This window comes from Malaclemys terrapin, chromosome 7, assembly GCF_027887155.1.
Source record: "Malaclemys terrapin pileata isolate rMalTer1 chromosome 7, rMalTer1.hap1, whole genome shotgun sequence".
In the NCBI taxonomy this organism is placed as follows: domain Eukaryota; kingdom Metazoa; phylum Chordata; order Testudines; family Emydidae; genus Malaclemys; species Malaclemys terrapin.
The window spans coordinates 12,585,011-12,612,142 of NC_071511.1; the positions used below are offsets into that span (position 1 = coordinate 12,585,011).

At 38.8% G+C, this 27,132-nt stretch overlaps 1 protein-coding gene across 6 annotated transcripts in view; it reads left to right on the forward strand.

Moving 5' to 3' along the window:
* The window catches only part of CHL1 (cell adhesion molecule L1 like), a 194,347-nt gene that overhangs the window by 159,691 nt on the left and 7,524 nt on the right, over positions 1 to 27,132 (forward strand). For 5 of the 6 annotated variants that reach the window (XM_054035093.1, XM_054035095.1, XM_054035092.1 and 2 more), the window contains 9 exons: positions 60 to 130; positions 4,651 to 4,873; positions 8,300 to 8,415; positions 8,576 to 8,780; positions 9,160 to 9,282; positions 10,711 to 10,890; positions 20,340 to 20,501; positions 21,198 to 21,329; positions 23,777 to 23,849. In XM_054035093.1, coding sequence (XP_053891068.1) covers positions 60 to 130; positions 4,651 to 4,873; positions 8,300 to 8,415; positions 8,576 to 8,780; positions 9,160 to 9,282; positions 10,711 to 10,890; positions 20,340 to 20,501; positions 21,198 to 21,329; positions 23,777 to 23,849 — 1,285 coding nt within the window. The remainder of the gene's footprint in view (positions 1 to 59; positions 131 to 4,650; positions 4,874 to 8,299; positions 8,416 to 8,575; positions 8,781 to 9,159; positions 9,283 to 10,710; positions 10,891 to 20,339; positions 20,502 to 21,197; positions 21,330 to 23,776; positions 23,850 to 27,132) is intronic. The other variant, XM_054035097.1, reaches the window with a different exon arrangement.

Sequence of the window (27,132 nt, forward strand, 5' to 3'; positions counted from 1 at the left end):
AGACAGGATTAATAAAGGACAGATGGTGTAAACTAATTTTATTCATTCTACTGTTATAGCTCCAGACAAGAACCCAGAAAACATCCGAGTCGAAGCTTCTGAACCAAATGAAATGGTTATGAAATGGGAGGTAATTTAAAAGTTCCTATCAGTGATACTATATGTGAAATGATTTCTCCTTTCAAGCTGAAGATCTTGAAGCATTACTGAAGTTATCAGATCATGTTAAGAGAGTACCCACATTTTCAATATGGGTTTCATGGGTTTCTTCCTGCTATCTGTCTTCTAGTCGTCATTAGTAACTCCATGGATGAAATCCGAGGACCACTGAAGTCAAAGGCAAAGCTCCTATTCACTTCAATGGGTCAAGGATTTCTTTCCTTCCTTTACCGTTCAAAAATATATTTTTGACATCTATGTGACAAATGCTATGGAAAAATGTAAGAAGACCTGTAATACACAAGTGTGTAGTGGGGAGAAGAAATCCCATATATAGCACATATAGCAAGAGCTGGAGAAGGTCATTAGTGCAAGTGTCAAAGGAATCTGTAGAAGTATTGAGGACAGAATTACAGCCGTCAGATTTCCAGACTGTTTGTCTGTAATTTATGTGCCATCTGTTCAGAGGGATATATTTTCTCTTTAATTCCAAAGAAGTTTTAATAATTGTAGAAGGAATGTATTTTGTGTAAGTGGAATAAAACACATTTTGCATTAGATTTGTAAAGATTATTTTCCACCCTGGTTCTAGCAGAAATGAACCATCCAAATTTCCACAACCTGAATTTTCATTTTAGGTTGGGTGTCGAGTGACCAGACCTCTTGATTTTTATAGGGACAGTCCCGATTTGTGGGTCTTTTTCTTATATAGGCTCCTATTACCCCTCACCTCGGTCCTGCTTTTTCACATTTGCTGTCTGGTCAGCCTAGTTGGGTGTAGCCCAGAAGTGAATGTGACCCTCTAAGGGTACATCTACACTACAGGGGGGAGTCGATTTAAGATACGCAAATTCAGCTACGTGAATAGCGTAGCTGAATTCGACGTATCGCAGCCGACTTACCCCGCTGTGAGGACGGCGGCAAAATCGACTTCTGCAGCTTCCCGTTGGCGGCGCTTACTCCCACCTCCGCTGGTGGAGTAAGAGCGTCGATCCCCAAGAGGTCGATTTCTACCCGCCGATTCAGGCGGGTAGTGTAGACCTAGCCTCAGTCTATTGACTACTACTTTATTGTGAAACTTCATTCTACAAAATATTCCATAGTCAGTGAGAACAATTCTGTGTTTATAAGCAGTTGCATAGAGGCACAGACAGCATATGTTGTTGTTAATTATTTGTACTGCTAGCTAGACATAATCTCTGCCCAAAAATCTTACAATCTACAATTCAGTTGTAACACTACAATTAAAGGTGAGAATGGAATGGGATTGGCTAGGTTTAGATAAATAAGAACAGACAGGGATTCTGGGTTCATTTAGACTATTTTTGGATACAAATATTTTTATTTAGTATGCTTCTTGTAGGCTTTGCAGCAGATCTTCTATGCCTGATACATACTGAATGCTTTATTTCCAGCAGACAAGGACTGGATGTATACACACACTGATTCTGCAAAATGATGTTAATCTGCCTAGTTTGGATTAACAGATCAGATGAGCATTAGCAATAGGATTTTCAGCCAAGGCTTTACAGCATTAAAGCAAGATCAAAATAATAGTCGAGTGGGGCTGAAATTTAACCCTAAACTGGAATTTATTTTCCAGCAGTAAATTTTATTTTCTTATTTTCTTTTTCGTGCGTTAGTAAATGATCAATTTTCAAAGTACCGTTCAGGTTTTAGTCAAGGGGATTTACAAAATTAAATCCCTGTGTACTGCTTTGGCAATGCAATGAAGAAGTCAAAATGTAAATAATGATGATCATTTTAAACAGTCATGTGCTCCTAAATATTATGCAAAATTGTTAATAAATGACAATTCAATTAATTATATTATTAATGCAGTTAAATATTAATTCAAATTAAGTCAATTTAAAATGTGATCCAGCAAATACTTTAAATATAGAGTTCATGTGGTTTGTTGGATTGGAGCTATAGTATTTATTTTAATGCGTCTTGTATATGGAAAAAAATGTTGACTGAATTATTAACATTTTTGTGGCTTATACACATTAAATTCTAAAAGTAGTTTGACTTATAAAAACACATTGTTCAAGTCTAGATCTGAGCAAAATTTTTTGCACAAAACTTTGTGTCAAAAAATACAAATTTGGCGACACTGAAACATTTAATGAATTTCTGTTAATTTTGCCAAATTGTTTTGGTCGTAAAGATAACCTACAAAATTCTGAAAAAAAATGTAACTGTTTTGATTGAGTTTTTCTAAAGAAAACATTTCAATTTTTTAGGTAAAAATGAATGTTCCTTTCAAAAACATTTTAAAATGGTCAAAACTGAAATATTTGAATTTAATGAAATATTTTTTGTTCAACCTGTTTTGTTCAATCTGTGGTTCCACCACAAACATTGTTTTTAAAAGTTTTTTGGAAATGCCAGTGAACCTACACTCCCCCACAACAACTGAAGTAAATGGCAGCCTTTCCATTGACTTCAAAGGCTGCTAGATTAGACCGTATAAGGCCTGGCGACTGAACTAGCCTATCAATAAGGGCGAACACCTCAGCTTTTTGATGAAAAATGGCTTGTTTTTTGTAAATGAAAATGTTCTGTGAAACTTTTCATCTCTTCCTAAATTTTCTGATTTCTAAAATAAAAAAAATCAACAACTGAAAAAAAATGGTTTAAAAATTGAAAAGTTTTTATGCAAAACCAACCATTTATTTCTAAAAAGTCTACAGAAAAGCCATACCATTTTCCAACCAGCCCCAGCTGACATTTTATGGATTCATTCTTTCCTTATATCACAAAGAGGTTCCTCAACAAAGCAGTAAAAAAAAATAAAAAATTGAAGCACAGCTAGTACCCGTTAAGTGTCCAGATCTAGTTGAGTGGAGAGTGTGTGTGTGGGGGGGGGGGAGAGGGGGAGGAGTGGTTAGTGCATATTTAAAATCTTATAGGATAATCTCAACTTATTCATAAATGATCTGGAGAAAGGGGTAAAAAGTGAGGTGGCAAAGATTGCAGAGGATACTAAACTGCTCGAGATAGTTAAGACCAAAGCAGACTGTGAAGAACTTCAAAAAGATCTCACAAAACTAAGTGATTGGGCAAGAAAATGGCAAATGAAATTTAATGTGGATAAATGTAAAGTAATGCACATTGGGAAAAATAACCCCAACTATACATACAATACGATGGGGGCTATTTTTGCTACAACTAATCAGGAAAAAGATTTTGGAGTCATGATGGATAGGTCTCTGAAAACGTCCATGCAGTGTGCAGCGGCAGTCAAAAAAGCAAACTGGATGTTAGGAATCATTAAAAAGGGGATAGAGAATAAGATGGAGAATAACTTATTGCCCTTATATAAATCCATGGTATGCTCACATCTTGAATGGTGCGTACAGATGTGGTCTCCTCATCTCAAAAAAGATATACTGGCATTAGAAAAGGTTCAGAGAAGGGCAACTAAAATGATTAGGGGTTAAGATTAAAGAGGCTAGGACTTTTCAGCTTGGAAAAGAGGAGACTAAGGGGGGATATGATAGAGGTATATAAAATCAGGAGTGGTGTGGAGAAAGCGAATAAGGAAAAGTTAGGTATCAGAGGGGTAGCCGTGTTAGTCTGGATCTGTAAAAAGCAACAGAGAGTCCTGTGGCACCTTTAAGACTAACAGATGTATTGGAGCATAAGCTTTCATGGGTGAATACCCACTTGTGTCTGATGAAGTGGGTATTCACCCACAAAGGAAAAGTTATTTACTTGTTCCCATAATATAAGAACTAGGGGCCACCAAATTAAATTAATGGGCAGCAGGTTTAAAACAAATAAAAGGAAGTTCTTCACACAGAGCACAGTCAACTTGTGGAACTCCTTGCCTTGCCCTGAGAAGCTTGTGAAGGCTAGGACTAAATCTCCATGGATTTATCCAGTTCTCTAAGTCCATTAATGGCTATTAGCCAGGATGGGTAAGGAATGGTGTCCCTAGCCTCTGTTTGTCAGAGGATGGAGATGGATGGCAGGAGAGAGATCACTTGATCATTACCTGTTAGGTTCACTCCCTCTGGAGCACCTGGCATTGGCCACTGTTGGTAGACAGGATACTTGGCTGGATGGACCTTTGGTCTGAATCTGTACGGACGTTCTTATGTTCTAATCTAAATTTTAATGACCCTACTTGCTGTGCCACACAAAAATTTGAGTTAAGTTGTATTTTACTTGTAATGAAGATTACATATATTTATATTAGCATAAAACTAAGAAAACTTGCAGCAAAACCTGTTAGTGCATTCTATAAGTAGAAAGATATACTTTAGTAATTAACCTGTTTTAAATCCAGCTGTTATTCCCCCATGCTGTTCTAAAAATTATAATACTTTTCCTACAGCCATCTTAAAAATAACATGATGGGGAAGATTATTTTTTCTCGCAAAATATTGTAGTGTATGGCTTCAAAATTATTCTCCGTTTAATCTGCCATTTTATGATTATAGCAACAAAGGCAGATTAGTATCCCTTTAACTTCTTTTGTAGCCATTGAAACCCATGGAGCAAAATGGACCAGGACTGGAGTACAAAGTCAGCTGGCGACAGCAGGGAGTAGAGACAGACTGGAACGAGGAAACTGTGAAAAAACATTCCTTGACATTGAGGAATACTCCTACCTTTGTGCCTTATGATATCAAAGTCCAAGCTGTAAACAATTTTGGATCTGGTCCTGAACCAAATGTTACCACTGGATATTCAGGAGAGGACAGTAAGTAACTGAAACATTTTTGTAAAAATATATGGTGTAGATGATCCTTACGTTGCAATATAAATGGATAACAAGTATTATTAGACCTGCTCACAATTAAAAATGCTTACATTTCACTCACTAGTGATCAGCATGTTGGAATACTAAAAGAAACAGAAGTATTATGTGCCAGTTTCCTTACTATGAATTTTAGCTATCAAGGGCTTCATTTTCAAAAAGGTCAGTTATGCTTGCATATACAAAAATGAGTGTACAATTGCTTGCCTAAATTGGCACCTAGTCATGGCTCCAATCCAACAAAACATGTTTAATGTTAAGCACTTTAACCCATTCACCTCAAACTACAGGGAGTAAAATACTCTACAGGTAGATGCACATATTCAGTTTGTGGGCATTTTAGAATTAAAATAGACCATTCAGCTTTTGCATGCCAAAAAGAATGTGGGAAATTGCAAAAAGTAGTGACGTATGCCCCTTCAGTGCACTCCTGGGGTGTAGGGTATCCAAAGGCGGCAAGAAAGAGGATGACTATGGCTCCTTGACACAGTTTACAGAATGGGCCAGCCACACTGAGGAAAGCAGGTGGCAATATCTTTAAGGATCCCCCCCTCAAACATTGAGGAATGTGTCAACACTAGAGTTGCAGTGTTTCCAAGTAGTATCACAGCCCTGCATGTGCAGTCGACACCTCAGTATATTTTACATTCCATATTTTGAGTACATTTTTGTCCATGACACCAACACACCTATCCTTTCTGCATCATCCAAGAAACAGAGTACTTTCTCTTGAAATGACCTTCACAATCATCCCTTTTAAACTGGATCAATTTGTCCTGCTCCTAATATGTACAGTTTGCAGCCACACCAATATTCTACTCAGTATTATTGCTTTTTATAGAAACTATTCTTACAATTCCGAGACAGAGTCCCTGATTTTTTAAAAGGGTCCCAAACAGGTCTTTAATTTTGCAAGTGCAACTTTGATCTTTCAAATAACTGAGGATCCGGTTTTGTTCCTGTCATAATTGGAGGCCAGCTCTCAAAGTGAGGTCCATCACTGATAACAAGGATCTTTCCAATGTCTGTTCTGTGTCTTTCTTCTTAAATGACTGCCTTGATACAAGCAATCAGCATTTGTGCCACAAACATCTGTTCATAGATTTGAAGCCCCTAAGGGACTGTTATGATGTTTGCCCCAGTTTCCCAGATAAGCATATTTGATACTTTTTTTTAATATCAGCATCAGCCTGTGATACCAACAATCTACCTGTACCTGCCAATCCCTCACACCACAGTGCTCTTTAGTAATCATGTTCCTCCAGTGAACACTAATGCAAAAATGACAGCACTAGTGCTGGGTCAAAGCTGGTGGAGTTAATACAAACATGCTTCTGGCTACTGTAAGATTGTGGAAGTCCCTGCTACAATATCTAGACTATTGGACAATAGTCCTTCAAATCCCCCCTGACACTATATCATATTTTTTCTCCCTCCGTTGTTTATAGAATCAATGTATAAAAGACATTGGGAGGATTTATATTCCCCAGCTGCAATGATGAAAAGCCAAGATTTCCTTCAGCAGGCAACCCAGTTAAGCAAGAGCAGCAAAAAATCTTTTTAGGATTTAGGGATTTAAATCAATGAGGGAGTAAACACCAGTGTAGCCAGGTAGCACAGGGAGCCAAGATTCACTGATACAAATGACAAATGCCCAATGCATTAGTCATTAGCAGCAGGGGCTGAGGACTGCTGGCAAGCAAGGGTCAGAAGTGTCTACAAATGTACATGTTTCAGATTTTGCAGCTTAATCTTATTATGTAAAGTCAGGCAGTTTTCATCCCATGTCTGAAACCTTCAAGTTGTTTTCTTAACAGCAAAATGGATGGACAGCTTGAATGGCCTACAAAAAAGCCTGCAAGAGATTAGCCAACTGAGACAACTGTTTACTTTATTACTTATTTAAATGGACAAACAACCAAAATCCTTCTTTAATCCATCATGCTGTGCACTAGCCACTGCTGAACTGAATTATTTTATAGATGTTACTCCAGGGCTGTTCCTCCAGCCTCTCTACTCTGACTCTCTCTTGACATGAATTTAGTCTGTGCCCCAAATAGGTGCTATAAAAGCCACCATTATCATCATCAAAACATTAAAAAAAAAGGCTCAAAAAGGAAACTCTTATGAACATTATACAAAGAAACTAACCCTCAATTAGGTTTTGTTTATGGATTCCGCTGAATTACCTGTTCTAAGTAGATGAGTTATTAATGCTTGGAAAGGAGCTCTTTTACATGGCAAGTGATTTTTGTCATATTTCATTTTTCTGATAGTTTGTTAATTTAAAGCCTGACCCTGTAAACACTTACTACTGGGAGTCTCAATGAGACTGTTTATGGCAGTAAACAATAATCATCCCTTACTCCCTGGTAGTGAGTACGGGGTTGGGACATGAGGTTTTTCACAGTCACAATATTAACACCGAACATATCACCTGGTAGATAGTGAAAGTAAGTAAAAAGGGAGATTTCTCTGTGTGTGTTCAGTTTAACTTGCAATGTGCTTTCTATGGACCTGATCCTGTATCCACTGATGTGGCATTGACTCTGGGTCTAGTTATTTCAGATGCTGGAGTAGATTTCTTGATGTTCTGTGGTGATTAAAACCCTGCTCTTTAACCAGTTGATTTAATTGTAAAAGAAATTGCTTAAAGAAAGAACTCTAACTCCTCATTAAAAAAACCAATCTTAATCACAATTTTTTTTTATCCTCACTGATACAGAGGTGATGGGCCCCCATTTGGAACTGAACTGGGGAAATCTCCAGACTTCAAAGCATGAGTCTCTATAACTTGAACCAGGCTGGGTAGCTGGGGGACACTATGATCTTGTCCACGCTTGCCTACCTTTGGTGTGGCGTGTAGGATATATGTAACTACACAGCACAGTGAAAGGAAAGCTACATCCACACTGCCTGCAGTGTGTAGCTACAAGTGACAATAAAAGACACCAACATGGGGGAGGCAGGGTGGAAAGACTGCGGAGAGCTGCCAAAGACTTTTCCCTCTGCCAGAGACTTTCACTGTGGCAGGGAAAGATTTCAGCACTCCCTGCAGCTGGAGCCTTTCTCTGTGGTGGGGAAAGGCTCTGATAACAGGGAGGCCGTGGGACACGACACTGCTAAAAATGGCAGTATAGACATCAGAGGCACTGCTTTGGCATGTAGAGACCCGTATAGGGCACGCCCCCCAGATTTCAGGCACGTAGGGCTCTCTACCGTACTCACCATCTGTGCTGCTATTTGTACCCATGCTAGCTGGGCGTGCAGTGTCTGTACTCTATCTATATGTCACCACAGGTGTAGAGCTACTCTTTGAAAATAAATCCTAGGGAGTATCCTTAGTATGTAACACCTCCGTATTTACAGTTCCAGATGCTGCTCCTTCAAGTGTAATGGTGGAAGTGATGAATAGTACACTAGTTAAAGCGATCTGGTCCGGCATTCCAAGAGACCGTGTTCGTGGACACTTAAAAGGATATAAGGTTGTCATAATTTATTCTTTAAATAATCCGATGTCTTTTCATGCCGTGTTAGGTGAATCCTGTCTAAGTTTAAAGTAATTGCTGTGAGGTTGGGGGAAATCGATGCAGTGTTCATCCCCATAGAACTTAATCTGTTACAGAATTGCCCTTCTCAATACAGGTCATTTGGTGGAAAACAAGGAGTTTGCTGGACGGAAAACAACATCGCCCAGACAAACACTTCCTAACATTTACAGAAGACAGAAACTATGGCATGATTCCTGGTCTAGAGCCATTTAGTGAATTTCATTTAACCGTTTTGGCTTTCAATGCAAAAGGAGCTGGACCTGAAAGCTCTCCAACCATTTTCCAAACTCCAGAAGGAGGTAAGAAAAATTTAAAATATGGGGATGGAAAAAACTAAACAAACATCTTACTTGAAACCAGACCAATCAATTCTACTAAGAACTCTGTGTGACTCTAAATTATTATGCTGGAATAAAAAAAGGGTTTAATACAATTATCCAATAGAAGGGTCCAAGTCTATTCAGTAAATGGGAGTTAACAAGGCTGAGAACTCTCAAAAGGTGTTTAGCAAGCATCTTGCTGAATCAGATCCTAAGCATCTAACATATGTTGACTGAGAATGGAGAACTGTACATATTGGATGATGTTATATGCCATACTAACAGGAGTGTTTGTAGACTGAGCTGCTAAAATATGATCTACATTCAGTGAAACTAAGCTAATTCCTATGTTTTCCAGTCCCTGAACAGCCACATTTTCTAAGAATACTAAACTTTGATAAGGATTCTGTCACTTTGTCATGGGGTCTTCCCAGAAAACCAAATGGCTTCCTTACTGGCTACATTTTGCAATATCAGATAAGTAAGTACATGTTTTACTTTGATGTAGACTTTTAGCAAATAGATCATATTTAAATCAAATATTATTTTAATATAAAGTTATTTAAAATAGACAGTAACTTGAAACTAATCATTTTAAATTGTAAGTAACAATTTGTTCAGCACAGAAAAAATGTTCCAAAATTACATATGTTAGTTTAGCCTGCTGGGGGCAGGCCAATTCCATTTTCCAGGGGAAAAGGATTTCAGCATATTCTTTTTCCGTCTAGATAAGCTCAAAGTGCAATCATGATACATTCAAAGACTCTCAGTCTAATCAAATCATGTAATAAATGTTTTCAAATTCACAGACAGTTAACCCAATAGTTAAATAGTGCAGAGAAAATTTATAGCTGTTTTTAGAAATGCACCTGACTTTTCAAAGAAGAAATAATTTGTGATGATAGTGCATGAGTCATGTGCATAGGCTTAGAATCTTTAAACACACATAGTTGGTACAGCTGGGCAAATAATGCAAACTTTTTTTTTGGTGAATATTTATTCAGATTTTTTAATGATTTCAATTCAGCAAATGCTCTCCTCCTGTTTGTAAAAAAAAAACCCAACATTTAGAGTCAGGGTAATTACTGCCGAGTCATGTGAGCAAGTGGGTCCAATGATGTGTCAGCAGGATATCAAGGAAATAGAAATGTTTCTTTGGGGCCGGAAGGAGCTAGAACAGATACGGTTCTGGAGCAGCCAAGCTCAGGGAGGAAAGTTTACGTAGAATTATTGTTTATGAGTTAACACTGGGGGTAAGTTTGGATATTAATTCAATGTACTCCGAGGATGGAGTGGGCATACAACCCACGTCGCCGAAGAAATTGTTTGCTGTGAACTTTTTGCTCAGCACTGATCCTTACTAAGGCAACTGCACTCTTACTTTTGTAGTACTTTTATAGGGATTGGATGCTCTCCATTTTTGGAGAGGGCCAACTATCGGTGTTCAAGAGGCCATTCCTTATATTGCAGCCAGCTACTATATTTCCTGCAAGCACCCCATAAACTTGCATCATGGCTGCCGGCCTACCAAAGTTTAAGGACCTAGGTAGATGTTTGGGAGTAAAATGAAAATCCAAGAACAGTCTCAATTAATGTGCATTCAGGGTTCTAGACAAACATTTTGCATAGCTCTAAAAGTCAGGCCTTTTTTTTTAGTAACTAAACCTCTAGAATCATAGAGCCTTTTCAACTATCATAATACCCAATCGTGTAGTTGATTGATTTAGACATGGTAAATCCCATTTGAAGACTCACAAATGTATCAGGGTAGTAAGATATACATTTATTTAAAGTGCCCTCCTTCCTACTTACTGTAAACTGCATCTTTTCCATCAGCTTTCTTGACATATTCGCATTTTGGTAACATTTAGCTGCCATGCCTGACTGAACTCTATTGTTTCTCTTTCAGTAAATGAGACAGATGAGATTGGAGCACTGAATGACGTCAATATTACAAACCCTTCAACTTTCAGCTGGAGGTTTTCAAATCTGAGCTCCAGCACCAAGTATAAATTCTATGTGAAGGCCTGTACTATAAAAGGCTGTGGGAAACCAATCACAGAAGAAGGACTAACAATAACAGAAGGGAGTAAGTTAATGGGGGTATAATTTAATGATGAGGAGTTTTAATGATAATGGAAAATCCATGGAGAATATTCCAGCTTTGACATTTTCCTCTCTAATTAGAGGAAATTGTTTGCTTTTAAATTTGCTTTGCCTTCGCACAATCAATGAACTTTTAAATGTAGGAACCCAGGTACTCCAAAAACACAAAAAAGGTTTAGCTATTCCATGTCACTATGCAACAGCTTCAACCAACCAATCCGCTCAGCTGATTTTTATCAAACCTAGCAGCTTGCATTTAGTAACCACTAACAGGAAGTTGGAGAACAACAAAAAAACATTTTCAATAATATTGTACGGCCATATTCTGCCCTTAAATGGACATTTTGGATTCCGAGAAATATTAAAAGCCATGTATTGTCATTTGAGGGCAGAACTTGGGATCCCACAAATCAAGATTAACATAAGGCTAACAGTAGTGCACTTGCTCCATACATAGCATTATTTTCCCATAAACTAACACAGTGAACTACATTTGTAGGCTACTTGCTGTCCTCCTAAACCCCTAACGTTCAATGATTTACAAGAAAATTAGAAGAACAAGCCAGTCTGTCTCATTCAGCTGAAATAAATACACTGTGCTCTGCAACTCTGAAAGTTCTACTGTACCAACGAACAAGTTCCTAGATATTAATCAACAATGATTGTTTTTGACATACCACAGCAAAGGACAAAGAGAATGTGATCAGCAGAAATGGCCTGGTTTCATGATTTTTAACATGGATGACATATTGTAACCATGTAACTTAATATCTTAGCTGACTTTCACCCTGCATAGTCTCTTCAGGTGCTGAAGCCAAAGTCCAGTTCCTGGCAAAAAGTGATTCTTAATCCAGTTAACGTAGCAAGCCTGATTTCAGGATCCAGTCACTAAGTAGCGGTTAAGGCCCCATCTGAGAAACAGAGACATCCCATCTCCTTTTGTCTTCTTCCACATGATTTAATCCTTAATATCCTTAATGAATGTTTGTGCATAAACACTGGTTGTGCATGTGATGCCTCTCAGTATCCTTCCAAATCCATGCATGGATCTAAAGACAAATTTCCCACTTTTGCGTCCTATACAGAATGTCAAAGATTGCCTACCCAATAATGAAATCAGCAGCTCATTTACTTACCTCTCTCTCTCTCACACACACACACTCACACACACACACACACACACACTCTCCTTGGACTTCAGAAAATCTCCAGTCATACTTGCAGTCTGTGAGAAATTGTTTCCATGAATCAGCCTACCCAGACCAGAGTACCGCATCCAAATCTGGGTCCAGGATTCCATCTCTAACTAATTCCACACACAAACATATTCCCTTGCTCATTAAATCATTCAGGAAAGTTCTTAAGGTACCGGCAGATACCAAGGTGCAAAATATTCTATTATTCTCCCTTTGTAGTTCATGTGGACTCCCATCATCAAAACTGCTTGAATCATAATGCTGCCCTCCCAGACCCAATACCGGATAGGTAAGGTTTTCTGTCACAGACCAGTTCTTATTTCATTTAAGCAAGCAGACTCACCGTAGGCTGTGTTATTCTGCCACATTCTTCCCCTCAGGTAACTGGCTGTGGTTGCATTACTATACTGATCAGAAGGCTGAACTGATGCCTTTTCACTGACCTAAGTCAAGCCCACCCATACACTGCATACGTCCTCCAAAACCACTGTGCAGCTGTTTCAGGGCCATGCAGAATCTGGCACTATATTAATAAAGGGCCTCTATTTCCAGCATCCTTTTTGTTCCCCCTGTTTATTATACTATTAAGGGAAGTGTGAATTTTTTGCTGGTAGATGAGATTAATGGCTAAATTGAAAAAAAAGATAACTTTAGAAATCAGATTAAAATGGGTTAGAGTTTTGTTTTTGACAACAAAATTTATATATATATATAATTAATTTTATTTTATTTTAATTTGAGCCCAGAAAAATACAGTGCTTCTTCATTAGCCATTTATTCTTGTATTCTTTGCTGAGATCAGGAGTCCTCCATTTGGTCATTTCGGATGTTGTTATTAATTTGCACAACCCTGTGTAACACGCTAGGTTTTAAAAGGATCTTTGTTGGTAACGCTGTCAGTAACATATGGCTAGGAAACATGATAAATAGAAATTTTGACATTTAATTTTCCCCGTGTTTTCTTTCTTTTCTTTCAAAAGATTTTGTTGGCAATGGCAGCAAGGGATTCTACTAAAAGTCAGAGCAGCAGATTGCACATCAAATAGAATAGCATAATCTGTGTAAATTCTAAGGGTCCTATTCTGCTGTTACTTTTGTGCCCTATTCCACAATTTTTTCAAGTAGTTTAAATGAGAGCCACGTGACAGTTCCAATGTCCATCCTTAGATACAGCTCTGCAGCTTACACTGAAATCCCAGAGGACTTTTATGTAATTATCTGAAGGCTAAATTGGTCCAGACTCATTTAAAGTATGCAAAATCTATGTCGTTTGGCTGAGGAAATCACACACATTTCCATGACTTTCTCATTTTTTGCGGTTAGGAATGGAGGGCACGCAAAATACAAGGAGGGTGATAAAATGTGTAACTATCTCAGTTAAACAAGTTACACAGTCTCTCAAAAAATGGAGTGTTTTCAAAAGTCAAGGCATATCAGTTAAAGTTGCCCAGATTTAAAGAGGCAGATTGAAAGTGTGGTTCTACTGTGGAATGAGACTCCATAAAGTAACATTCCATAATAGTCAATGTGCTCCATTTTCAAAGAAAAAAGATGCACCTCTCTTATCTATGTTAGAGCTTCTATAGCTCCCATGACTCTAGTATATCCAGCTGTCACAGGCTACATTGTGGGCTTTGTGAAATACACTGTCCCAGAGAAATACAGATATCGGGGTGGGTTGTGGATAGGTATTCAGTCATGTTTGGTTCCTGGCATATTTGACCTGACTTTCTAATAGCTATATTAAAGTAAATACTCATTTGTTTCCCATTATATCTGAAAACCAGTGAATTTATGCGTTTTATACTCCTCAGGGGAGTAGGTTGTGCAGGTTGTCCTATAAGGAATGTCAGGTCCCAAAGCTGCTTCCTACCACAGTTCCATGGTGAACTTCTGCATCACAGCACACGAAGAAGTGGGAAATGAACAGACTGGGCTAGGGAAAGGGAAATCTTCTGTGTTATCCCTCAATGGTCTAGAGCAGCTTTCTGCAGTCCTTGCATATCCTGGTGTGGAGAGAATTCCCCATCAGCCCAGAGCCTTGCTTGAGTCAGAAGGAGCCATTTCTCTATAGTTCCTTTAAAATGTGGTTCTCCTCTGCAATGTGTGTGCCTAGGGTCAAATCCAGTACTATTAACCAATGGTCTATAAGGAGCAGGCCCCAAATGTAATCCCCCATTCATACCCTGCATGTCACTACCCTAACACCAATAGCACTAATAACTCAATCCACTATGTAATATACCGTCAATAGAGGGGAAGATTTCTTAAATCAGCATTCTAACCGCAGTGAATATTTAGTGGCAAAACCCAGCTGAGATACAACAGGTGGTTGCACAGGTGATTAATAAAACACTGTGCAGAACTTGGGCCTACTGAGTTGCATGGAAGAGTCATGGGGAACCACAGGGAACACTCCATTTGCACAAAAGCTCAGATTAAGGCCTTTCATGACTAGAAAAAGATGACTCACAGTCGCACTTGAAATTAATCATAGAATCAAAGAATATCAGAGTTGGAAAGGAACTCAGGAGGTCATCTAGTCCAACCCCCTGCTCAAAGCAGGACCAACCCCAGCTAAATCATCCCAGCCATTTGTCAAGCCTGATCTTAAAAACCTCTAAGGAAGGAGATTCTACCAGCTCCCTAGGTAACCCATTCCAGTGCTTCACCACCCTCCCAGTGAAATTTTTTTCCTAATATCCAACCTAAACCTCCCCCACTGCAACTTGAGACCATTACTCCTCATTCTGTCATCTGGTACCACTGAGAACAGTCTAGATCAGGGGTCGGCAACGTTTGGCACGCGGCTTGTCAGGGTAAGCACCCTGGCGGGCTGGGCCAGTTTATTTACCTGCTGACGCGGCAGGTTCGGCCGATCGCGGCCCCCACTGGCCGCGGTTCGCCGTCCTGGGCCAATGGGGGCGGCGAGAAGTGGCGCAGGCGAGGGATGTGCTGGCCCCGTTGGCCCGGCACGGCGAACCGCCGCCAGTGGGGGCCGCGATCGGCCGAACCTGCCGCGTCAACAGGTAAATAAACTAGCCCAGCCCGCGAGCCGCGTGCCTGAGGTTGCCGACCCCTGGTCTAGATCCATCCTCTTTGGAAACCCCTTTCAGGTAGTTGAAAGCAGCTATCGAATCCCCCCTCATTCTTCTCTTCTGCAGACTAAACAATCCCAGTTCCCTCAGCCTCTCCTCATAACTCATGTGCTCCAGCCCCCTAATAATTTTTGTTGCCCTCCACTGGACTCTTTCCAATTTTTCCACAACCTTCTTGTAGTGTGGGGCCCAAAACTGGACACAGTACGCCAGATGAGGCCTCACCAATGTCAAATAGAGGGGAATGATCACGTCCCTGGATCTGCTGGCAATGCCCCTACTCATATAGCCCCAAATGCTGTTAACCTTCTTGGCAACAAGGGCACACTGTTGACTCATATCCAGCTTCCCATCCACTGTAACCCCTAGGTCCTTTTCTGCCGAAATCCTTTTCCCAATCGTTTTGGGTTGCCATAGGTTCTCGAGTTTCTTTTTCACTCACCTAGAGAAATCATTCAATCAGTCATCATAGAGTTCGAGGGGTTTTTTTGGGGGGAGCGGGTGTAGGGGGAGGGAGGTTAGATGTAAAACAGGGATCATTTTGTTTGGAGAATTTTTACTAATGGTGGAAATTACCGCCGCTCTGTAACATTTGCATTACATTGCAGAATAATTTTTTTTTAAAGTACAGTTTCAAAGTTAAATTATATTTTCAGTTTGATGTTAAAATGAATGATTGGAGATTAGCAAATAGGATCAGCAGTTTTTTCTCTGCGGTGATAATTATGAACCTGGGTGTAGAATTTATAGATTTAACATTGTTGAGCTTTTAGCTTTTTTTTTTGTATTTTTAGAGAGAGTTGATTAAATATTATGGGCTTATCTCAGGCTTAATTCCATGAAAGAATGTGTGCTGTCTCTGTTTAGAAAATGATTATTACTTCTACCTTTTTATTTAGGTAGCATTTCTTAAACTGCCCCCAAAACATTGACATACGAAAACCTGATGATCAATATTGCTATACGTGTAATTAGCCACCTGAAATGATATACAGCATAACATTAATATATATTTTAAATGGAAAGAGAAACTCCTAAAAAAATAGAACTAAATCCGCCTCTGATAGCCAGGCATCTGACTCAACAATCTTTGTTGCCAAATTTCATACTATCCAGAGCTACCAGTGATTTGCAGCATTGACAAGATACAGAATTATGTATGTTACAATGATTACTGTACATACAAAAATCCAAGTGTTAATGAAAAATCCAGGCACATGAAACAGTAACTATTGCTATAATTTTCAAAGGAGCCTAAGGAAGTTACATGTTCCAATCTCATTATAATTCAATGACAATTGGGTACCTACTTCCCTTGGGCTTTATTTAAAATCCCAGCCTGAGAATACTAACCTTTATGACATCTCTCAAGATCATGATAGTAGCCTCTCATACAATAAGGTCTGATCCTTCTCAATTCTCATTTGCTACCCAACATTCTGAAAGCCTAAAAATACAGTTTTCTTAGCCATATAGAATAACATCCTAATAGAGAGAATCATTTCTTGAACTATGACCAACTGATTGACAGGCCTTCACCACTATCCCATCGTTTATACAACTCCTCAGGCAGCCTTCTGCCCTCTCAAGCCACACTGCTGATCTGCACATGTACTGGGAGCAACTCTGCAAGCCCTGGTGGTACATACGAGCTTTTCCTGAACCAGGGCACTCGTGATCACCTACTGCTATTCTAAGCATCACAAGCATTACCTAGTGAATCCTTTCTATAGTTAAATACCATCGCACCTCTCCCACCCTGTTACAGCCAGTAAAACTGTGGCCAGGAGCAAAAGTAAACAGAAACAGAAATGGTGGTAAGACAAAATGAGCTAACCTCTCTTCTGTGCTTTGTCCAAAAGTCAACAACCCAAAAGTCAAGGTGTATGGTCTGGGTGTCAAGCTAAGCAGGATGGCCTACTAATTTTCATCTAATGGATTTTAAGGATGTGAGGGTAATTGTAAATTACCAGTAAAAAAAGATCTCTCCCAATCAGCACGAACTACCTCCTGGAATACAAAAGCCCAGAAGGTAGAGTGTAATTATGATGCATATTTATAAGCTTTTAATAGCCATTCAGTAGAGGAAAACTGATGAAAGTGTAGTTTAACTTTCCATTTATTCCAGGCAGATGTATTTAGACAGGTGCTGTTATAAATTAAAATATTACCTACAATGATAATTCAACTGTAAGATTGCCAATCCTTTTTTTAATAAGTGAGTTTCATAACAGATGTGCTAACTTTTAGAGAACTAGCACTATAGTACGTCTTTAGGGGAGGTTTATCTTTGTTTTCCCATTATTCCATAGGTTTCCATTGTTCTCATAAATCTCTAAATCCAATAGGAATATTGTAAAATTGCAGTTCAGTGTTTAATGTTCATGTGAATCCCATGATATGGCTGATACATAGTAGTGGGGAGATGACAAATGCTGGTGGTATATTTTTATTACTAAAGCTTATTTCCTTTATTGTAGATTAAAAACCTAACCTAACTGCTCTCAGTTTTCCGAAGCTAATTTCTGCTGTGCACTGACCTTTCAGTATATCGAGTAAACATTTCCTTACCAGTAGATCTTTGTTTGCCTTGCTCAGGTTTCTACATTATTTCTTCTAGTCCCTCTACCAATCCTTCCCCAGTTACCCATTATTGCTTTTCTATGGGTATTGACAGTATTTCGTTTTATAATGCAGACCAGATTTACATGGAAAGAAAGCACACACATGCAATGTCCACTGGACTCCTATCTTACATTTTAGAATACAGAAAATCCTTTATACAACATTGTGGTGCCAAATATCAAAGGTTGTGCAGAACTCATGGTGTAAAACTTTGTTCCCAATCAGGCCATCCCAATAAGGCAAAGCACTCAATCCCTGATCCTGCAAAGCACTCAATCCCTGATCCTGCAAAGCACTTAAGCACATGCTTAACTTTACATAAGTGAGTCATGGCATTAAAGAAATTGACTTCACCGGGACAACTCACATGTTTAAAGCTAAGGACAAGTTTAAGTGCTTTGCTGGCTTATGATCTCAGTGAGTAGAGCTACCAGATCAGACCTATGCTGCATATACACTGGTAAATATGACTACCTTGTCTGGCTGACATCTTTAAGTCTTTGATGGCATTTATTGACCAACAGGATTAAAGTTCACATAGAAGAGTTTTATTTCTTGTTATTTTACGGGTAGCTTTTTTATGAAACACATTGTTCTGACATCCTGATTTTACAAAATGTAATTAAAATTTACCTGTAATGTCTTGTTGCTTAATTTGCTGTTTGATTAAAAAATTATAGCTCAGCTTCATGTACCGTAGTTCATTTTGTAAAATGTGCCACTAGATGGATTCAGTAGCCGAGGGGTAGCCGTGTTAGTCTGAATCTGTAAAAAGCAACAGAGGGTCCTGTGGCACCTTTGAGACTAACAGAAGTATTGGAGCATAAGCTTTCGTGGGTGAATGCCCACTTCATCAGACACAAGCCTTGCGTCTGATGAAGTGGGCATTCACCCACGAAAGCTTATGCTCCAATACTTCTGTTAGTCTTAAAGGTGCCACAGGACCCTCTAGATGGATTAAGTTATGCTAATACACTGTGCTTCACCATCAGCATTATTCTAATTGAACATGTTCCGGTGGTCTACTAATTTAACTACTTATTGTAATATATGTATACTTGCCTTGGAAAACGTATCATGTCCAGCACCTTTAACCATGTCTATCTACTCTTAATCTCTTTTTCTTTTCCTTCAGCTATCAAGAAGGGCTAATCGCTCAAAGCTTTTTTGTTTGCTTGCTTACCAGTTTCAGCAGTAATCAGCATTGCTTTACTGTCCATGTTATAAGCGCAAATTGGTCGAGCAGTTTTTGAGTTATGCTGTGTGTATGAGTAACCATAAGATCCCTTTCGTTAGTTGACTTTAGAATGCTGACCAGCTAAATTAAGCAAATGAAGCAACTGAACAGAAGTAAAAAGGCATATATTTTAATGCTTTCCTCCAAACTTTGGTGTCTAACGCTAGACCTGGGCATGGTTTTACTAAGGCCTGATTTGAAAGCCCATTGACATCAATGATTCTGAGCCTTTCTGTAGACTTTAACGGACTTTGGATCAGGCCCTAAATGTGGGTGCTGTTTTATATTCCTTGTGTAATTTTAGCAAAAGTTACTGCTTAAAATCCTGAAAGAGAGGATCAATTATGATTCATTAGTATGATTTATACTATACTGTATCCAGGATGAGGGCAAATCCTTCTATCTTCACTGCAGTGAATAACAGTTGCTTCCTTTTGCAATAAGCATTAAATAATTTTTTTTTAAAGCATACACAATAAACCACTTATCCTGCAGTCCTGGATTCAGGTAAAACACCTGTTCATGTCAAGGAGAGTTTTGAAAGCAAAAGGAGTGCAAGACTGACTTTGTTGAAACCCACAGAAAAAATTGATTGAAAATACTTTTCATATAAATAAATATCAGTTAGAACATGTAAAGATTGTATATGAAAATCCATTTGAAAGAAAACTTCAGGTATACCTAAAAGAGAGCTTTGTTATAGCTTCAGTACAAATGTGAAATAAATGGGGACAAAGAGATTTATTGTCTAAGGAAAATTTGAGTATAAATCCCAGTGTAATTGTTTGTATAAAAGATGTAATAATCTGTTTCAGGATAATATGGGCCTCAGTCTTGTCCCATATACTTCAATTCAATGGGAGAAGGATCAAGCCACAGATTGTGTAAATAAACCACGGCCATATTCAGTTGTTTTTTTTTAATTAAGCATTCATTAGTTAAAGCAGATCTATAATCCTATATGCCATTCCTTCAATATTTACTTTGATCCTGCAAATGTAAAACAAACCCTTCATAAATCTCAGGATTATTTCAGTTTGACACTGATTTTATCCTGCAGAATATCAAAGAGCAAGTACAGAAAATGCTTTTCTACTTTTTTTTCTTGTCTACCTCAAAAAATAAGATAAACTATCCAAAGGCAAATGTTAAATATATTCATGTATGCTGTTTTACTATCACTTGTTATTTAAATCATTTGTAACTGTGCATTTCAGAATCCTGCTATTGAATTAATAGAATTAATCAATGTGACTTGACTATGTACATTTCATAGGTAAAGGGATCGGGAAGATTTCAGAAGCAGTAAATCCCACCCAAAAGTTTCACCCCATTGAGGCACTTGAGTCCGGAACTGAATATACAGTTCGTCTAGTGACTAAGAATTGGGTTGATAACAATAGCATTTTTGAAGATGTAATTGAGACGAGGGAGAGAGGTGAGATATGAAACCATTTAGGGTGATAAATCCATTGTGATAAAACAAGATTATTTTATTTTTAATTTTTCAAGAAATAATGACATTACCTATTATGTGGTGCAATGAAAGTGAAATCTTAGCCTCTTCTTGCCATGTACTTCAATAGGAGCAGGAATGGGTCCATCATTTTTCAATTCAGCTTTGTATTTTGTCTTCCCAGTAGTAAATAATGACATGTAAATAATTTCCAATACATATTATTTACAGGTTTTAGCTACCATGCTATTTTAATAGGGTAGGTGCTGTTACATCTTCAATGTGGCTAGCTGAGCAGTTTGCATGTATCCTAAACACTTTTAACTCTATTTCTGTCGCAAAACTGCTTGCATGAGAGGCTATCAATTTCTGTCCAACTTTCCTATTTGGCATTAATCCTCTAAATCAAATAGTCCTTTGGAATTACTTATATATATTATGTTGCAGACACTTTATTTACTTAAATGTGAACATTATTCCTCATACCTATTATTTATGTCCTGTATTTTTTTTCTTTTTTACATTGAAAATGTTAGACTGAAATCAGTAAAGCAGTAAATAGCGATAGTTTGGTGTGATTCAGGTTAGTTCAGAAAATATTATTTGGTTGGGTTTTTTTTGGTTAGGATAGTCTATTTTCCTCTCGTTAAATGTTTTTACTTCTCTCCTTTTACATAGCTTATGCTGGCATTTATGAGGGAATTTCCACCCAAGGCTGGTTTATTGGACTGATGTGTGCCATCGCTTTGCTTACCTTATTGCTGCTAACGATGTGCTTTGTCAAAAGAAATAAAGGAGGAAAATACTCAGGTAAATGACTCTGTTGTCCTTTTTGAGATATTTATATAATAGCAGTCATTCTTCACACAAATAACTTCTTATTGAAGTGGAAATGCCTCAATATTTTGCCTTCGGTCCCCAACGGTTGAACTCATACCAACTGGAATACAAAATTTGTATTTGTGACTTTTAATAAATATAACATTGAGTGAATTTAAATAAACATTAGCAAATCTTGACTCAGCTGATGAGATTCTGTGTTCCATTTGTAAGAGGTGCAGCACAGAACACTCACCCCAGAGGAGGAGACACTATAATGGCTTTAAGCCACCTTTGAACCATCCTGATCCTGGGCTTCTCCGGGACTCCTTGGTGTCATTGAGACAGCCATGGGGGCCTGTCTAAGTTACAACATCCTCCCCGTGTTACTTTGTGTGCTGCTGCACTGCTCAGAATCAACATGGGGCTGTGCTACGGCCCCACTCCTACTTCTGCTCCCAGAATGCTCCATGACTTGTGAGGGGGTCATTGGGAGGCAGATTGATGGGCGCACTCTGTACTGCCAGCGTAACACTGACAGACCCCGGATGCTGGCGGGCAGGATTGAACCTGGGACCTCTGGAGCGAAATGCATGAGCCTCTACTGCATGAGCTAAAAGCCAACTGACTCTTAGCTAAGGCTGTAGAGTAGACTCATTAATCTCTCTCTAAGTGGTCTGGGTGCCACTAGCAATCTTGTCACTGGTTAACATCTGAATAACTTTTCTCTGCTTAGAAAGATAGGGGTTTTATGCCCCAGAGTGGCCCTATGGGTTTCATTGTTTTAATTAGTGAGGGTATTTTACATGTGATTCAGGAAGCAGTTTCTAACAGAGAAGGTTTAGGCCATGATCCTGCATCACTGAAGTGAGTAGGGGCACCAATTTGATCATCATATTGATAGATGGTCACTTTTCATCCAAGGTCTTTCACATGGAAATTTTGAGATTATGCCCGAACAGGTTCACCCATTGTCAGTAATTTGATATGAATTGTGACTCCTTAAATGTCCTCTGACTAGATCTCGTCATTGCATTACATGGGTTGTTTGAGCTGCGCAATTAGAAATCTCTGTTCCATTTTTCTCCAGATTTTGTATTCCAAATTAAACAATGGGAATATTAGAAATGTGATAAGAGATATAGAAGTGAAAATTAAAGGCTGTGGGAGTTTGGTAGTATTAGACTGGTGGTGGGCAACATGCGGCCCTCAGGCTGCATGTGGCCCATCAGGGTAATCTGATTGCAGGCCGCAAGACATTGTGTTGACGTTGACCATCCACTGGCACTGCCTCGTGCAGGTCCTAGTGGCCATGGTTCACCGTTCCCTGCCATTGGGAGCTGCGGGAAGCAGCGGATTAGCCTGATGGGCCACAGGTTGCCCACCACTGTATTAGACACTACAATAATTTTCATTATACCCACAGGTTATAACATTAAAATGCTACATATTGCCCCTTACTCAGGTAGGTTTATAATCCAGCCCTATATATTGTTGTTTCACAATAGTAGTTGTGCTAATTTTGTTTTTTATTATTATTATTTCATTGAGTACACAGGGGACCGTGCTAGGGGATCCAGTTGCAGGACAGGGGCCCTAACTTGTACACACAGGGCCAGATTTTTATAAAGGTACTTAAGCTGCCTAATTCCCATTGATTTCAGTGGGAACAGTTTGGGACCAAAATTCCTTAAAAGATCTTGTCCATATTTACTAGAGCTGCACATGTTTATTGGACTAAAATCCTCTAATTAGCGTTTTTTTGCATATGCAGTTACCTATTTTATATACGTAGTTATGATAATTGTGTGCTCACAATGTTTTTTTTCCAAATCTAACCACAATTAAACTAGCTAGGATAAAAGTAATAGTGACTATAATATGCCATTCTGTAATGCATGTTGATCATCAGCAGAAATCAGGAAAAAAATTCCCACATGGTACTGCACAATTAGGTTTGTAAAAAAATTACATGCATTTTACACCTTCCTTGGAAACATCCTGAATTACCCACTGATAGAGACAGGATATTTGACTAGATGCACCTTTTAAATATTTTTTCCAATGTGGCAATTTGTAAATTCATATTCCAACTAAATAGTGTCATAATGAAATATACATTATGGTTCCAGATATTGCCTGAATTGCACAGGAAAGAAATGTGTTTTAGTAAAAGAAATTGTAGGAGCTGCATTTTCAAAGCAATGTACAAGGATTTAGCTGCAAAACTCTGACTAGGGTCCTTGGGAATTAGGCAGCTACCCCATTTTACACCTCTTGAAAACATACTCCTCTGTGCAATGCAAAACACTTAACTAAAGTTGTTGCCCTCCAGTTGTAGATAATGATTGACAGTTTTCCTATAGAACCTGCCAAATATAAAAATGATACATGACACAGCATGGTGAACAGATCTATTCTTTCTTTCATTTGTACAGTGAAAGAAAAAGAGGATTTGCATCCAGATCCCGAAGCTCAATCAATTAAAGATGAGATCTTTGGGGAATATAGGTAAATATGATCGACTATATCAAATGGTTTTTTTACAATATCTTCACAAGTATTTCTTTGATGTGTTTTTATTATAATATGCAAGTAACACTATTTTTTCATTTTCAAAGCAAACCCCATGGGAGTGGATGATAATATGAATGTAAAGATATATCCAGAACACTTTAATCCACCCAAGTTATGATATAGGTAATTTTTGATGGAGTAGCCCTATTTTTCCATCTGTTTCTTATTTAGCACCTTATATATATATTGTTATATAATGTTTATATTAGGCCTAATCCAAAGTCATTGAAGTCAATGGAAAGACTCTCATTGATTCCAATGGGTTTTGATTGGGCCCTTAGTAACATGGGGGTTGTTCATTCTGCAAAAGAAGAGAGAAAAATTTAAAAGACAGAAAATGGCAAATAAATATTAGTATAGTAGTTTCTGTATAAGAAGTAAAATAGTTACATTTGGCTGCATTCAAGACTCAAAAAGCTAATTAATTACATTATATATTTACATTACATATGAAAAATACATCGTTGTATGAAGCATATTGGAATACTGGTTAACTAGCTTTTAAAACACAAATGTTGCTGGCTAAATCCAGTATGTATACTAGATTATTTACAAAGGATAAGGGTTTTTTCCTGCATAATTTCATCTTTATTTAATTTTTAATGCCTTCTAATGGGACAGATATTTAGAAAGGTAAGAATGTCATGTGGTTAGTAACTTTCACCCCCAACTCCAGCTTGTATTTTCTAGAAATACAAATACTGTATTTGGGAAAATGAGCAAGACATATTTTGTATATTGATTATGAAGAGACAAATTTTGGGGCCAGTTACTGATATCCTTATTCAGTCAACATTACTAATAACTTCAATAATAGTTTGAGCTAAGTGAGAATGGCAGAATTGAACTTTTATGTTACTAGCTTAGAAGCCCAATCTTGGGCCCAACAATTTGGAAGATTTTTGTAGCATCTACATCCACTTTCCATTTTTCTCTGGTTATTTTTTTTTTCATGAAAAATGAAAACATACTTGAGACATCTTTATATCTCCTGATTCTAATGACCTTCATTCCCCCTGAAGTCAATAGAGTGGGACTGATTAATGTAAAGTAACAGGTTAGTATCTTTTGATTATCCCACAAAATAGCAGGTGATCCTATGGCAGTTTGAGCACCTCCTATGAGGTGCCTACCAACTTCAACTCCCACTGAAGTCAATTGCAGTCAAAAGTGCTGATCACATCTTGGAGGAGATGCTTAAGACTTCAAAGTGCTGTCTGAGAGGGGCAAATGTGTGGTCTAATGCAGGGGTCGGCAACGTTCGGCACGTGGCTTGCCAGGGTAAGCACCCTAGCGGGCCAGGCCAGTTTATTTACCTGCTGACACGGCAGGTTCGCCCAATCGCGGCCCCCACTGGCCGTGGTTCACCATCCCTGGCCAATGGGGGCGGCGGGAAGCCGTGGCCAGCACATCCCTCGGCCTGCGCCGCTTCCCGCTGCCCCCATTGGCCCGGGATGGCGAACCGCGGCCAGTGGGGGCCGTGATCGGCCAAAAACTGCCGCATCAGCAGGTAAATAAACTGGCCCGGCCCGCTAGGGTGCTTACCCTGGCAAGCCGCGTGCCAAACGTTGCCGACCCCTGGTCTAATGTCTGTCCTGAATATCTGGTCTTGGAACAGTCCAATGTGTGACAGTCTCTATATACCATTTATACGGAGCAAGAGTGAGAAGACAGCTGGGTTGTTGAGGCTGCCTGGGCTCCTAGAGCTGCAGTGTGAGGGGGTAGCCAGCAGGCAGTGCCATTGCATTCACATCTTGAGATATAGTTCGGTGAAGTTCTGCACAAGTTACTTAATTTTTATGTGCAACCATGGTAAGTTGGAGTCATTTGTTGGTTCTCCTGAAATCACATTAATAGTACCATCGAATTGGATTATCTTGGTCTTGACCATTTTGTGTTTGGATATGTACATAAGATGATTTACTTCAGATCATCATTGGACATGAACTTCTTTCTAGGAGACATAGATATCCTGGAGATGCACATGGACGTATTCTGCTGTCACTTTCTTCATTGTAAAGCCAGTGGAACTCCATTGATTTTAATGGAGTTACCAGGCATACATTGGCATAAATGAGAGCAGGAATGTGGCCCAGTTGCCTAATGTCTTAGTGATACCAGTAACATCATGTCTTTGACTAAAAAATGCTATTGCTTCTTTGTCCGTTTCTAATAGTATAAGAATTTCTAGTAATATTATTTATATCTCGTGGCAGTTAGGAAATGTCTGTGACTAACTGCCGGCTTTGTTGAGACAGGAAATGCTGGGCTTTCCAGAATATACAATAACAGGCTCATTGCAAGATCTCATGGGATTTCCCATGCCATTTCCACTGAAAAACCTTAGTCAGAAGATACACTTTCCTTTAGACTTCACTGTTTCCAACACTTTTTTTTTTGTAGCAGCCTTACACAGGCCCCCATTGTAAATTGCCTCTTTTGACTGCTTCTTAGTAATTAGGTGTTGTCTTATTTACTATTTTTGCCATGCCTAATCAAAAAGGATGTTAATTAATATAGATTAGTATACATTTGTTAAAAATAGCTTTGCCAAATAACACTAGGTGTCTTTTAACACTTCACTGAATCATTCCTTCATATACATATGTAAATTCAGAGTTTGAGGCTGGAGATGTAACAATGTAACCAATGGGCAACTAAGCCATGATGCTGATAGGTCCCATTAGACAAGGCTTTATGCTTTCCCATCAGGTCAATAAGACTTCTCTCTGATATACACAGGGTTGGCTCCATCACTTTATAAAGATGCAGTTAGTTGAAAAATGGAACCGCTCCTTTGTGAAAAATGTTGCAAAATAATTGTCCCCTTTGTCATGGAAAAATTGGGATATCTTTCAAGCAGCTCTGCTGTAAAGGGAATGGCCCAGAGCTCTGGGCTGCTCAGGGTATATTTGGCACAAATCCAGAGTCTGGGGCCTTTGTGGCTCCCTAATCCTTAGGTGTAGCTGAAGAGAGCACATAAAGGTCATTCCAGCAACTGGGGATTAGCCAATATGGGAGTAATCCAGCCACAAACCCTGCATGGGACCGTGGAAGGCTCAGTGGTGAATTAAGTGCGAAGCCAGAGCAGCCCAAAACAGATTTGGAGACTCTTCCCAAGTAATTCAGGAGCATATGAAATGATGGGCTCTTTTGTACTGAATACAAATGGTATGAAGAAGTGAGGTTTGGGCCTGATGTTTCAGAGATGAGATGA